Source organism: Phlebotomus argentipes, unplaced genomic scaffold, assembly GCF_947086385.1.
Source record: "Phlebotomus argentipes unplaced genomic scaffold, Phlebotomus argentipes genome assembly scaffold_18, whole genome shotgun sequence".
NCBI lineage: Eukaryota > Metazoa > Arthropoda > Insecta > Diptera > Psychodidae > Phlebotomus > Phlebotomus argentipes.
The window spans coordinates 4,150,442-4,165,879 of record NW_026776177.1 but is presented as its reverse complement, the minus strand read 5'-3'; the positions used below and the strand labels follow the sequence as shown (position 1 = coordinate 4,165,879).

General features: G+C 38.8%; 2 protein-coding genes across 3 annotated transcripts in view; both read right to left on the bottom strand.

Moving 5' to 3' along the window:
- Window positions 1–15,289, bottom strand: part of LOC132259560 (cyclin-dependent kinase 14) — a 93,256-nt gene extending 77,967 nt beyond the window's left edge. Inside the window, exon 1 of the mRNA XM_059757244.1 lies at window positions 15,041–15,289. Coding sequence (XP_059613227.1) covers window positions 15,041–15,137 — 97 coding nt within the window. The 5' untranslated portion in view covers window positions 15,138–15,289. The remainder of the gene's footprint in view (window positions 1–15,040) is intronic.
- LOC132259563 (type 1 phosphatidylinositol 4,5-bisphosphate 4-phosphatase) overlaps window positions 1–15,438 on the bottom strand; it is a 64,412-nt gene that overhangs the window by 38,815 nt on the left and 10,159 nt on the right. The window lies entirely within an intron of this gene.

Genomic DNA, 15,438 nt, shown 5'->3' with positions numbered 1-15,438 from the left:
GTGTGAATTTATGACACTCATAAAATCACGCTCAATCAATTTGCGAAAACTGATCTGCAAAAGGTGTTTAGAGAAATAAATTTTCAAAGCATTTCATTTGCAATTGTATCACATTTTCCACCCCCAAAAAAGACATCATTTCACCATAAATGATTTATATACATTTCATACTTATGCTTTGTAATGATTTTCCACTTTCATTCGCTGAAATAGCAAACGTACAAATCCATTTTGACAGAATTGTATAATTTCTCAAGGTGAGGCGCGATATTCAAGGTAGAGAGACAAAAGAAGCGCCAAAATGTGGCAAATCATTATTTCATCCCCATCAACTTTTCCTCCTTCTCAGTCAGAAAACATTTTAATACATCACCTGAGTGTGTTTTGTGAGACAAAAGGCGTGTGAATTTGGGTCTTTTGTCACCCTCGCCACCCCCCGAAAACACACACACAAAAGCACCCTGCCACACTTAAGAGCCCCTTGGAAAATTTTCAGAATTTCACTCCAACTAAGCGATGCAGACTCTCTTATTTACCCATTTTACATCCCCCAAACCCACAATTGATGCTAACAGCAGTTTTATTGTGAGTCCCTCTTTTGAAGGCGAATCATTTTAGTATTTTCCCCAAAACAACCCCAACACACACACACACACACACACACACAATCTTCCCCATTTGCCAAAAGGTGCTGACGCCACACGCTCAGTTAGCGTGCTCAGCATTGAGCATTAGCACAAAAACAGAGCTCACTTTCAACCCCTTCGGCGTCCGTCCTGAAATTAATCATACCCAAATCGAGAAAGTGGACGCTAGAGACAGTGAAAACCCTTCGACAGTGTGAGGCGCTCATGGGAAAACTTTCGTGTCACATGAAAGGGATGATATTGTCCCGTAATTAAACACAATATTGCTGAAAGATGAACGTGCCATCTTGTCACACAATGACTCTCTCTCTCTCTCTCTCTGCTAATCATATGAAAAGGTCACATGTCCGCAGGGTGAAAAGTGTTTCAACTTCGACCAATTTATGGAGTAATTCTCAGTCACACAAGAAATGTAAAAAAAACGTGTTATATTAGTGTAAAACAATGCTTTCCTATTCAAAGTCACACATTAAAAAATTAACCACTTATGTTAATAAATAGAGCGATTCTCATTAAAATTAAACTTCAAACCAGTAAAAGTTCAACGTTTCAAATTATTAAGGAAAAAACACCACAAAAACAATGTTTTATGTTCACACATTAAAATTTTAAACATGAGTGGTGAATTATTTAACACATGTGGTGTATTTTTAAAACCATTTGTGCCATTTTCAATCTTACATGTGTGACTCAAAGTAGCAAAGGCTGTTTTATACTAATATAACACATTTTTAACATTCCTCATTTAAGCAGAATTTACTCAAAAATTCACCATTTGTATTAAAAATTCCATGTTAAACCATTTTGTATCGCCTAAATGTGTAATTTTAACACGACCACCACAGATTGTTTCGATGAATGTGTAAAAAGCAGAGTGACAGATCGGATGCTTCAGAATATTCAAGAATATCTTGCTAAGATGGATCAATCTGCAATTGCAGCTTCAATTTTTAAGCGCAAACATGAAGAATGTTTGCATTTAATTCTTTTTATCGCGAATTTACTAATTATTTACTTGAATTTTATTAATTCTAGCTATTATCATTATTTCACTTTTCTTACACAATATGATATCGTTTAAAACTCTTTTAAAACACTGTTTTAGCGAGAATTCTAAGGGCTGTTTTTCTTTATTCACTTCGAATGGTTAACTTTTACATAATTAAAGTTTAACATTCCTGTGTTTGACTGGGAATTGACCCACATTTGTCCAATTTATCGATTAAATATTCTGTGTAGATCAGAGTTTAAAGGAAAACATGTTGTAAAAGACATTATTTTGTTACTCAAATTCTTCATACGCGCAATTCCTTTCCTCAGCAGCGTACGAAAAGTTTTCCTGAAAAAGTACAAAACAATGCATATTCCAGAACTTTACATATTGCTATAAAAATCTCTCCAGAAACATGTCATAATGAATCATATGCACAACCGAGTGGGAAGAGAGACGAAGGAATGGCGTGAGTGTGTTCGAATATGAAAGAATGAATAAAAGACGATGGCAAAAAAGGGAAGAATGAAGAAAAATTTCATTGCTATTCAGAAAAATCTTTTCAATTGCTTGTTTCTTCCTCTTGCTTTTATTGCATTTAATTTCGTACCGTTTCTACCCCATTTACACGGTCAATGGCGCACTTGGCAGTGTTTTCCTTTCTCTCAATCCTTCGTTTCTCATTCGCTCCCTTTTCAATCTCACGCTGTGGCCCCAGCACGGGGGCGCGCACAGGGCTCTTCAGTCAGACGGTAGCGCGTGATTTGAAAATCTACAATTCCAACACGTTAACATGGAAATTCTGCCTTCAATTCTACGGTAAACCTTGTCCTTTTTCTTCCACCGAAAGGATGGGCGAACGGCGAGCCGGGAAGGGAATAAAATAAAAGTCGTGGCACAGATAAAATTACACGTGGTGTTGCGATACAGAGTGGAAGGGATATCATGAATAAAAAATATCCTGCACATTTATATGTATGTTGGTTTTTTTGTGGTGTTCATATTCACAATGAAAGAGAACTCTTCTTCGTGTTCATTTTTTATCTCAGGGGCCTCACTATATATCGTTTCTTGTGCCTCCTGTGACACCTTTAATAAAGAGCGCCGGTGCCACTGTCGACAAATAATGGGGATGTCGGTGGTCTTAAACAATAATATCCACCCTCTCTCTCTCTCTCTTTCACTCGCTTGTTATCCATAAGAAGGGACAAATTACAATTTGACATGGCTCTCTAAACATCCCTTTATCTCCATCGCCAAGAGGAGTCTTGAGAGACGGATTTAATGGGCATCTTTTTGTCTCTTCGCCATTGGAAAAAGGTGGGCGAAAAAAAACGAAGAGAACACCGGATATTAGAATGATAAACATAACACAAAGATGCCTCTTTTTATCATCGAGAACATATCCTCTCCTCTGTGCGCGGTTTCATGGCTGATTTGGTATTCAAATGTCTAACAAGATGCATAATTGAGGGATGATAGGAACACATATTCACAGCATGCCCTTCAACGACGAGAATCTTCATATTTTCTATATTTTTCCCCCCCACGCGAGCGCGCGCCCTCGAGACAGAGAAAAGGGAGAATATCTAGTTTGCCAAACACACACAGAAGAAGGAGAGCAAGATCTATAAATATTCACTAGGACGACTGTATTATTTCCATAACACACGATTTTCTGTGACTCTGAGAAATAATAACATGCACTGGATTATTCAAAGTAACCTCTTCCTTAGTTTCTGCCACACACTTTTGCCTCCTTTGCAGTGGGATAACTTTTCATTCATTTCGTATTCAATTGTGGCGCTATATTTCAATATTTATTGCAAGTCTGCAACTGCGAATTTTGTCTCTTTGATTGTGTGATTCGCTGATTTTATGTATTCAATACAGGGTTCAATGTTATTACGATGTTCTTTGGCAGAACGCATATTTACATACATCTAATTAGCTTTCTGAATTAGCACATCAATTCCCACTAACACTGTTGATGTTAAAGATGTGTTAGAGTAACTTAATAACACCCTTTGCTATTCCAAATCGCACATGTAAGACTTTAAATAGCAATTGTGTCAAAGATTTCACCAAATTCACCACAAATAGTTAAAAAGAGACTTGAAATTCGGCTTTCAACATGTGTTAAACCAATCTGTACCGCCTAAATGTGTAATGTTAACCAAAATGAATGCATTTTCTATAACAAAATGAAACCAATTGTTAAGCAAATAATTCAATTTCGAACGATTCTGCATTTCCCATAAGATATGGCAATTTTAGTGTGATCTTATTATAGATATTGTTTTAAGGGATGTATTAAAAGTTGCATAATAGATCAAAAGTAGCAAAAACCGGATCAATTTGTGATTGTGCAAAATTTCCCTTCTCTTACACAATGTGGAATTGCTTGAAATTCTGTAACACTGTTTTAGTGAGATGTGAAAGTTTACATTCCTCAGTTTTAGTGACAATCACTCCATAAGTTTGTGCATATTCTTTGCCTTAATTAAGGTCTGTAGAGGTTCTTGCGGAATCCCTGAAGCTATAGAGTGAAGCGCTTGACTTACTGCACAACCCCCAAAAAGCCAGAGTATTTATCCCCGGGAAACACAATGCCAAACACTCGACCCAGAGAATCGCTGGTGTGTGGCACACAATCCAGCACAAGACGACCAATAGAGAGTGAATTTGTGAATGAGGATATATAGCACACGATTAATGCTAACATTTCGGGGTCCATTCCCTTGGCGATGATGATTATTGCATGTGTTGGATGATGGAGTTTCACATGGACGACCAGATGATGATGTGAAGCGGTTGTATTGTGTGCCAGAGGATGATTATTACATTCTCTATTATTCATGGATCTTCACTCACTATACATAATATAAAAGCCACCCCGCAACCCTTGGCCAAGCACACAAACACACTTAATTGGACAAATTCTTCACTTTGTGCAGCACAACGCATCTTTACACACTCTAAATCACGCAACATCACTGCTCAGGGGCACTTTTGACAGACGACGAGGGGTTGAAAGGAAACTTTTCGACGTCACGTAGAGATGACAATCACTTTTGAGTCCTTCATAAATTCACCTACTTAACTTTGAAGCGCTCTCTTTGAAGCTTTTCCAACCCCTATTCTTTGCCGAAGGGAGAAATCACTTTGACGCCGCTAAATGGTGAAGTTAATCAATAGAGACAAAGAGAGTTTTCCAGAGTCAAATAGAGGTATTAAATGAGAATTCTTCAACTGTGACAAAATTGAAACATAAACAATCCCATTTGTATTATCCTCTCTAAAAAACTAATAAAACTTTCCACACACTCACAGTGAGTCGATTTAGAGCTAACTTCAGATGTATTTAAAAGCAAACCCGCCTTAAACTGCAAATGCATTGATATATTAATCAAAAGTTTATGCAATATGAAAATACTTTCACATAAACTTGTGCGGAATTTCGCTACGGATTATTAAAGTATCGCTGATTAATATTCGATACATCCGTCCTAATAAGATATGCAATCTAGCGAGGAACTTGAAACCTCGTTAGCTTTCCTCCAACTGAAAATTCCTCCGGAAGCTGATATTTCATCATCTTTCCCAGAATTTTTCTTCGCCTTCATTCGCCCTTTTCACTCACATTTTACTGGAGTATTTAGGAAGGAATATTTTCGTATGATAAATGGCTAAGAAGACATTCACTCACTCTGTGCGAAGCTCAAATTCATTTCTTTCGGCGACAAAATTTTTCTTAAATATCAATTTACGATGGCGCTAAAGCACAAAATTACAGCTGAAAGTGAACGCTGGGCAATAACATTTAATAACATTTTAAAAAGGCCCAAATTTAATTTGCCCATTCTTTTCCATTTGCACACTTTTTCACACCATTTAGAATGTCACCGGGGTATTTTGAGGGTGAAACAAAGCGATATAAAATCCAATAAATTACTATGTTATACTTTTTAAAAATTATTTACGCGATGCCGCAAATTATCATTTTGCGTGAAAACCATTTTCAAGGTAGAAATTCAGTCACGCAGCGCACATTTTCACACAGTCTGTTCAGGCTAGGATGCTACATTTTGTCAGTTGACGGCATTTGTCGATTTTCTATTGCAAATTTCGACCAGCAGATGGCGAAGTAGTCAAACTGAGGAACGACGAGACAATTTATCATCTTCTCCCACGCTGAGTATCCTTCGCATCCTCTCTCAGTCCACCTTTTCGGAGATTATAACCTAATTTTTCACCTCAGCAGTGCCTTAAGCAATTGGAGGATACAAACACACCCGATGGCACATTCTCCCCTTCGTGAATTTGTGTCCGACACATCAATCTTATCCTATAAATTTCAAATAAGCACACATTTTTCCCCATTTTCTCATTTTCCACGCACAAGCATCAGGAAAGAAGAATGGCTATTGTGACGGCAGAACAAGAACAAAGAAAGAGACCAAGTAAGTCACTAACAACTACAAAAGTGATGGAATGCGATTAATGGTGATTTGGAGGAGTGAAGAATCTTGTGGGTGAAGTGTCTATAGAAGGACTGGTAAAAGCAAAAAGTCGTGCGTGACTTGACTTCCTTACATTTCCACCACCGCCTCCCGGAAAATATTATGTATCTTGGCGCCTCTTGCAAATAACACAAGCCCAGAGCTCACCCAATTCCCGTGAAATCAGCACACACAACACACAGGACAGAAAGGGCGCAATATTGCAATGTCTTTTGGGGAAATAAAAAACCATGAATCATGTCACATCGCAAACCCACTCCCTCTTCGGCTGCTATTGTCGACTATTGTTTAATATATGACTATTTGATGGCTTCTCCCCTTTCTCCACACTTTCATATCTTGCCTCCAATTGAAAAATAATACGCCAAACTTTTCTTCCCCCCCCCCCCCCCCCGGAAATCATATAAAAAGGAACTTTTGTCTTGTCACATTTGATTGTGCGAAGGGAAATTGTCAAATGATATGGCATTTTATGCCAAAGTAGGAACATTTTTGAAACGCTCCATTCAATAGTTTATGTAATATTGCAGAATACAGCATTTTCAGAAGGAAGAAAAAGGATTAAGGTGTCGTTGCAATTTTACTAAAAATATGTATTCGTCAAAAGGTTGTTGCAAGATTACGATTCATATTATTTACTAATATGGGGAATTTATCTTCTACGAAATATGAAACGTTTTTAAACGTTGATGTAATGAAAATTCACGTGTAACTCGAGGAAATAAACAATATTGATGTTTTTAGGTTGATTAGCACAATTTCAATGGATTTTCCGAGTATTTTGTGCACATTTTAATGCATCAAATTGAGGTTATGTGTTTCGGGACATCGTATTAAATCGAAATTCGTATAAAATAACCTTCAAAACCCTTATATTAACAGTCGCCAGTATAAGCTATGAAAACATAAAGTTGCAACACCAAATTGGTATCTTTCACGAACTAAAATACGAAATTCGTAATGTTGCAACGACACATAAATTAGCAAAACGTTCAGAAGTCAAACTTAAATGCATTTAGACGATTAGGACACTGAAAAACCTTTACAAGCACTCGAATATGAGGAAAGGAAGATTCAGAGACATGAGAAGCAAGAAAAACCAAGAATTGAAGGCAGTAGTGAACACATCAATATGGATTGAGGGAAATTTGAATGTCATCATTATTGCTGTCATATGGCAGAGTTGATGCATAAATTTCACAAATACCATATGTGGGCTTCTCGAGCTGATTGTAATCAGACGCCATGGAGGGATATGAATTAATCCGTACGCCTTGATTGTGCCATGGTAAATTAATTTTCAGAATTTTCCACATTCACACCCTTCCCTTCCCTCCCCTCTCGTCACTATTCTGCAATTTATCCCACTGTGCGCGGCCACGTTGAAACTTTCACAATCATATCATAGCCACAGAATGAAGGGTAAATACAACAGAGAGGAGAAAAAAGTGTCTTTCAGAAAAAAAGCAAGAGTGGTAACAGCTTGCCAAAATAATGTCACAAATAGATGGTGAGAAGAAGAAGAAGTTTTGTGTCTGTAAAACTTCTATGTTGCAACTCTCTAAATGTATGGAAAACAAGGGAAAATGTTCCAAGTGCATTCAAGTGAAAATTTCATCCACTAACTTTGACAGGCACGATACCATGTATAAATTACCAAAAGCCCGCCTCAAGGAAGCCAACTTTTCGCATTATTGTTGCCATTTATCCAACGATTCTCTGTGGCTCTCATTTTTTTCTTCTTCATCTTTGCCATCATAGTGAGACTCAAGGACCATTTAATTTCATTAGAAATTGAGTTAAAAAGTCGTTTAAATATTTACTCAAGTTCACAGAGTGAAAACTCTTCAGGGAAATAGGGAAGAATCGATTTACTTTGCAACATAATTGAATATGTCTGATGGATGTTCAATATGTGGAATAATCTCCTTATGTCCATTCATCTTACCACTGAACAATATACAGCAAAAATCACTTACAATTCTCCCACAAAAGCTCATATAATTTCAACCACACAATGGATAAAACGTGAAGCCATTTCAAAAATAATTACACTTTCTGGATTGGCGAAGGTAAATATTGGAAAAAGTCAAGTAGAAATGCAATAAAAAGCAAAAGTGTGTCAGAAATTGACTGCAAAATTGCACTCAATCGAACTCCGCGAGCACTCAATTTTTATATTAACAGCAGTGACGATTTGCATCTTATCTCAATGCTTATGACAGGAGGAAACCTTGAATTCTCAGCACTTGAAGAGCATCAATTCCAGAAGCAAAACCACTCGAGATGCTGTGGAAGGACAATCAATGAAAAACACACAATTTTCCTCTCGCAAGGTTACAAACGCTTTTAAAGCCGACATTCACACACATTTCCTGATAACGTGACAAGAAAGTATCATCATTGGAATCATGCATTTAAGCGTCAAGCTTAATTTCACATCTCCGGTGAGCAATTTATAGTGTGATAATCACTTTATGGAGTCGTTGCATCATTAGAGATTTCTTATTCGAATTCATAAGAGCTAAGATTTTGAGTTGCAACAATACACTTTTCTTAGCTTATATTGGCGGCCACCAGGCGTCCATCCTCCACTTTCATAAATATTATGAATTGTAATCTTGCAACGCAGTTTTACAAATTAATAACTTTGACAGCTTCTTTAAATTGACAAGAAAATAAAGTTGCCACGATGCCTATTATTCATTAAAGTCCTTGAATTACAGATCAATGGCATCAATAACCAAACAGTGGTTTAAACTGGCTGAGAAATTAGGGTTAATCAACCCTTGTTCACCCATTAATGCAATTGCCATCGACAAAATCGCCGGCGCATCAATGTGAGTAATTGGATAAAATGCCACAAAGTGTGTCCTGAATAGCCACAAATTAAAATTTCGGCTCTAATGCTGATCACACAGTGCAAATGATGCATTCACTCCATGAATAAATCCACCCGGTAGGCGAATTCAAGTGCATCACATTGGATTTCAATTAGCCATTGACCCAATTGCAAGTGTCATTCAAATATCCATCCACAAAGCGCCACTCCACGGCAGATTTATCGTCTAATCGACAAAATCTCCCTCACGAGAGCGCTTATCTGCAGATCACCAGAGAATTCACGATAGCGCCTCAACGCGCGTGAATTCAAATTACTATGGCGAATCTCATTATACATTATAATTCTCCATTGAATTTGTCGTACCAGAGAAAACATATCTAATTTATTCATGTTAAATTTCAGGCACTACACAAAACTTTTCCTCTCCACTATGCCAAATATTTTCCTCGCACCACCGCACAATTTTTGGGTATATATATATATATGATGAACACTTCCCCGAGAACGAATTCAATTAAAATTTCACAACTTTATTGTATTACTAAAGATTTATTCATCAATTTTGCCTCCCAGAGTTGGGAAAAACATCAAACAGCCCCTTTCCTTTTCACGCATAGCGAAAGTGAAAACTTCACCGTCTCTTGGCCTCATTTCTTCCCCCCTTCCCGCCCCCTTTCATCCACCCAAACGGTAAAGCCTCCCCCCTTCAATCCCAAGGAACATGCTTAAGATGCTCTTCATAGAGAATTTTTAATCATGACTCTTCCTCATTCATGACTCAGTCGTAAACAATCATCGTGCAATTCGCCATGATTTATCGATTGCATCAAACTATATATACACACATTTACTACCATGTAGATATGCATTTTGTTCCTTGTTAATGCCGCTTGCTGAGCTGGAAACACATGTATAATATTTTCAATAGTGCCCATGTTTTTTTACGGTCACGTGAATCACAATAGCAAAATCAACTCTTTCCAATTGAAAATTAATTTCAAAGAGAAGTTGAAGCACAATAAAATTCAAATGTACACATAAAATGTATTTATATTGTTTGTCACACATAAAGTGAATGTCAATGGTGCCAATTTATCTAAGCCCGCGCGTGTGTTTGTGTGTGAATCTGTCTAATGTTATTTTCAAGTCACCAAATTACAGCGTAATTTGTTATATTTTGCCACAATTATTATTATAGAGTCTAAACGTGTCAAACAATCTCAGTGTCTATATCGACGGGTTAATAGAAAAGTCAAAATTGCAACTTTCTAGAAGAGCAACTTGAAAATTTAGCGTTAAAAACCTCTGCGAAATTTGTCAAATTTACCCCAAAACACGTTTAAATCGTTCACAATAGAGCTAATATTGCTCTGTAATAATTATTTTGTGAATATTCCTGTTGGTTTTATTGGGAATTTTGACTGAAATATTATTTATTAAACAGCGAGATTCTCGTCAGAAGGAGAAGGTCGCCATGACAGTGGCATTTCCACACATTTTAGAAAAATCCTGAAAATCTAAAAATAATATGTTTATGAAAGAGGCGTTTTTATGTGTTTGACTGCAGTTTGAGAGAATTTTCTTAGAAGAAATGTACGATGTAATGATGAATAGTTGATTTTTCATTGTTTACGCGGAAAAATATGAGAATTTTGTTCCATTCCAGTTATTTGGATAAAAAGAATTTCTCACTATTGCCCCATTAAGTACAAATCTCACACTTTTCTTAGTAGTAGAACAGATAAAGAGCTTCTCAAGAATACATAAGATGTAAGCTATGAAAAATTGACTTTTCATAGCTTTCGATACACCCGTCGATTTGTTGAAATCATCCAAATTCCCGGATTTATTATTGTGGAATTTCAAACAAGTAAAAGTATTTTCTTCCTCTGGTATTTCTCAACCAATCTTAATCCATCTTTAATGCACACAGAACCATAATTTACTCCTCTCAAATATTCTTTGTGTGAATTCACCCTCTGAAATCTGTCGGATTGAGAGTGCGTGAGTGCAAGTAATTGGGGCGAATATTGCTGAATTGCCCGAATTGCTGGGTCAGCATATTCTTCATCCAATCCACCCTTAAAACTTCAGCGACACTTTGGCTGGCGCGCGATGATTATGTCGCCAAATGACACGCGGATGTGAGGTGAAGTTTGAAATGGAGGGGAAATTGTGCAGCACATAATTTGAAATGACACGTGCATGCAGATGAAATATTATTTTAAACATGAGCGAATATGATGCAGAAGAGAGACTTTCCCATCTCATTTATGAGCCACTCTTCTTGCTCCATCAAACACAATTTTCCACGCTTAAACACTATCATTTGCCTCAAAACACACCTGCAATCTCTAATCTAATTTATTGTGCATCGCCAGGCAGTTCTTGGGCTATGAAAATCCCCCCCAAAATTGGGCGGAAAAATCAGGCAGTCATGTGAATAATTTGCACAATGTCACTGTGATTTGACAATTGTGGCACAATTGATAGTAAAAATTGACTGACTGCATAAATTATTCATATATTTATTATTCAATTGCACGAAAGGTGAACAAATTGCGACTGATTCACATTTATTTTTTTTGGATTTATGAACCGTGACATTCTTGTCGTATTTCAACCTTTTTTTTCAATTACAGTTTTGAAGCATCACGAGATTGAAAAACAGACGCATTGCGATCATTTTATCAGCAATTTGTATATTATTCACCACATTTTCCCATGCTCGAGATTCTCACTCTTCTCTTTTTGCTGAACAAATCGATTTTCAAGGGAAAATCTCAATTCGATTCACCTTGCTAAGACTCGATTGAGAGAGAAGTGGTTGCATTACAAGAACCGTCGTGGAGATTTGTTAACAAGTTATGAGGAGAAAAAGGTGCTTCGAGTGGGAAATCTAGAGAGGAAATAAAATGGAAATGGGCGGGAGGAACTCATGCCAGTATATCCGTTCGGATTTGGAAGGATCTCGTATTTATGGGTCAGTGAAATAGAACGGATACTGAAGCCATTTCCCCTGCTTTTGGGTGTCTTGGAGAAGCCAGAGTGCATTTAAGGGAGAAAAAAATTGACAGAAAGTTTCACTGCATGATAACCAATGGAACGTGAATGTCTTTGATTTCGGGTGAGTGAAAAGGCAACATTTCCGCCTGACATGATAGAATTTGAGGAACATCCATTGAACATTCACGGGAATTTGATTGACATTTCAATTGATTGAACTGTCTCGAAGCGCGGGGGGAGAAAATTGAAAAATTGAAACAATCCCAAGGAAAGTGCAAACCAACTTTATCAGTTAATCGATTGAGATTTATCCCAAATATTTGCAACTGATGGACATTTTTCACTCCACCAAAACACACACATTTTGCCTTGTGACATTTTCACCTCGCCCACTCTCGATTGTTGTCGTTGTTTTTTGATTGAAGCCTCGCGTCAGAATAAAATGTCGCTTTTCCGTAACTTTAACATTTACAGCCTCAAACTTCTTCTTGAGAAGGAAATTGCAAAATTTTGCACTCACATTTGAATAACACTTAAGGATTTTGAGAGGAGCAATTCCATAAATAGTTGGACTTTAGCCAAAGCACAGCAAGAGTTTTAGTGTGAATTATTGCGAAAATCTCCAACATTCTCAATTTTATGGTCTTGTGCCACTCAAATATCTCCGCCCAAATGCATTTTCTCGATGATACAAGACTCTTTCTCTCTCTCGTATTGCCATCATAAAGATGGCAACATAGTGAAATTCCGTACAGTCAGACAAATGATGCAAAATAACACTAGAATCATTCTACTTTTACGACAACAGGGCAATTTTGCGTCTCGCAACTCGAACTACATTTAAATTACATCCAATATGGCGGCTTTTCTAATGACGTCACGGTGAGTCTATGAAATATAATCACAATCGCACACGAAGCATCAAATCCAACGACCACAAAATGCTAAGATCTTAATATTAGGACTTAAAAAGATAATTTTGTCGATTTCAAACACAGCAGAATGCAAAAATTTAAGCCTTTCCTCGTTGCTGTTGAATGTTCTAGCTGAAACATACGCTTCACTGGAATTGTCTTGCGCTCTATCCCTGTATATATAAAGATGGGCGTTAGAACCACTTATGGTTGGTCGGCAAGCTGACAATCTGCCACCGTAAAAACGAAAACTTGTCTAGATATCTTCTTTAATGGAGAAGGCTGTATCCCTAAATGGGACGTTAAAGCCATATAAATAATTAAACTCATATCAATTAAATAAGATACTTCGAGATAACAACACTCACGTGAATTGTTTAAGCCCCGCCATACAAACTGGGAATGTATGTGTATTTGAATCTAGAGCATCGAAATTGTATCAGTTTCATCGTTATGGAACACATTTGCTCCAAGTGTCGCCTAAAATTTGGAGCTGTTTTTTGGGGTTTTGAGGTTAGCTTGCCTCTCAGCTACGCCAGAGCCCTCTGGAAACAAGCCCACAGCTAATTTATCTAACTTTTCATATCAGTGTTTCCCAGCCCGCATCCCACGTTTCCCTCCGTCCCACTATCGTTCGTGATGCTGCGACGAGATACTCTGAGCCGAGGGGTGACCGTCCGCACCCTCCTTCGCGTGCGTCGCCCCACTGCAAATATTTAAATGCACAGTAAACTGTGTACGTAGGGATTTCATTTTGATGTGCGCGTGCAACAACGGGAGGGAGAGATTTAAGCCAAAATGCACATGATCGGGAGGACGGACGGAAAAGGAGGGTCGATCACCCCATCGAGGGGAATTGCTATTGCTGTTTGCACAGCAATTATTGCTAGAAGCGACTTAAATTAATGTCTTCCTCATCTCTCTCTCTTTCTGCCTTTGTTTTTTCCTCCATTTGCCAATAAACACACCGAAAAGCCGATGACCCATTTTCGACAAGTGCCGAGTGACAACTCCGGGAGAGATGGGCTAATCGCTGACACTCCTAAGCTGTGCTAAGAGACGCCTTTGCGCCACTCTCATGGGCCCCCTCGGCATCTCTCAATCACAACCAGCGCCCGAGAGTGGCGGTCTCGAGGGAGACGCGCGCTCTCTAGTCAGTCGCCGGGAGGCGAACTGAGTAATAAAATGATCCGAGACAAAGAAACAAAAGCTTAATAATCGGCCAAATTGTTATCGAGCCATGAGAGCACAAAGAGGGACGCGCGATTCCACTTTTTACACAGCCACGAAGAGACTGATAAGGCGCGGCGTTTTGCGAAAATGTGTGGATGTTATTTTATGGAAATTATCCGCAGAGAAGCCAGAAACGATTATTTCTAATTGAATCTCCTCGGGAAGATGTGATAAAATATACCTGCAAAAACAGCACAAACTCTTCACTCTGACCTCAACACGACTCTTTGGAGAGTCAAAGCATTCCAACCTCAATGTGTGATTAATTAAAAGTGGTCTTTTGGCGCGTCGCCACGACGAAAGAGTCTCATTTTGATGCAATTGAGTGGAAATCTAGTGGAAATTGTGTCTCCAAAGCCACTCACACAAGATTCCAATTTGTCCCTTTCACGCCACCAATAAGACCTTAAATTTGACCCTATTTCAGGCCATTTGCTCCTGGGACTGTTCGTGCAATTCCCGGGGATTCTGCGGAAGACCTCATCATCCATGACGCAGTTCCCAAGAGAGCACTTGCCGAAGCCCATTAGAGATGATCTAATTAAAAACAAACACCACGAGCTTTCCGGGAATCTCACTCTGGCCGCCTTGTCAGCCGGCGCGCCCCTCGTGGGCCGCACACGGGCAGCCTGGCGCGGCGGCGAGGCGCAATTTGGGGGCCTGAGAAGAGAGACTTCAGGGCCAGAACTGGGCCTCATCCGAGCGTCACCCACACAAGAATTCCTGTTGCATCGCACGACAGCGCGCACAGTGGCAATAAATAGCCACGAAGATCCCGTGACTGCACCCGGGCAACGCCAGATCAGCGCCCAGGGCCCACAAGCATGCCACTGAGGAGCGAAAGCGCGCCCCACGGCGTCCGGAAAGGGAGTTCAACCAACCTTCTTTTTTGACAGAATTCTTCATGGTGTGTGTTTGTGTTGGTGGAGATACGGAATTCCCATCTCCAGAACCTCTATCCGGAGTGCAATTGTACATTTTCACTAAACACACTAATTACACTATCGATCTGTTCACTTATCCTCACCGAACCATAACGCAATCACCGTCTTTTTCACGATTTTAAGCGCAACACCAAAAACACACATACGCCATTCCAACATCCACTGCAACTCGCCAAGTGTCCACCGCGTGCGGCGCTGCGGGCGCTTCACTGTCGCGCACTTGACGTGGCGGCGTTTTTCGAATTGACCATATTGAAGAGTAATCCGTTGACCAGCCATTGCTATAATTGACATCATTTATTTCTCTCTTTAATTGTGCTGCAGCATTTCTTGAT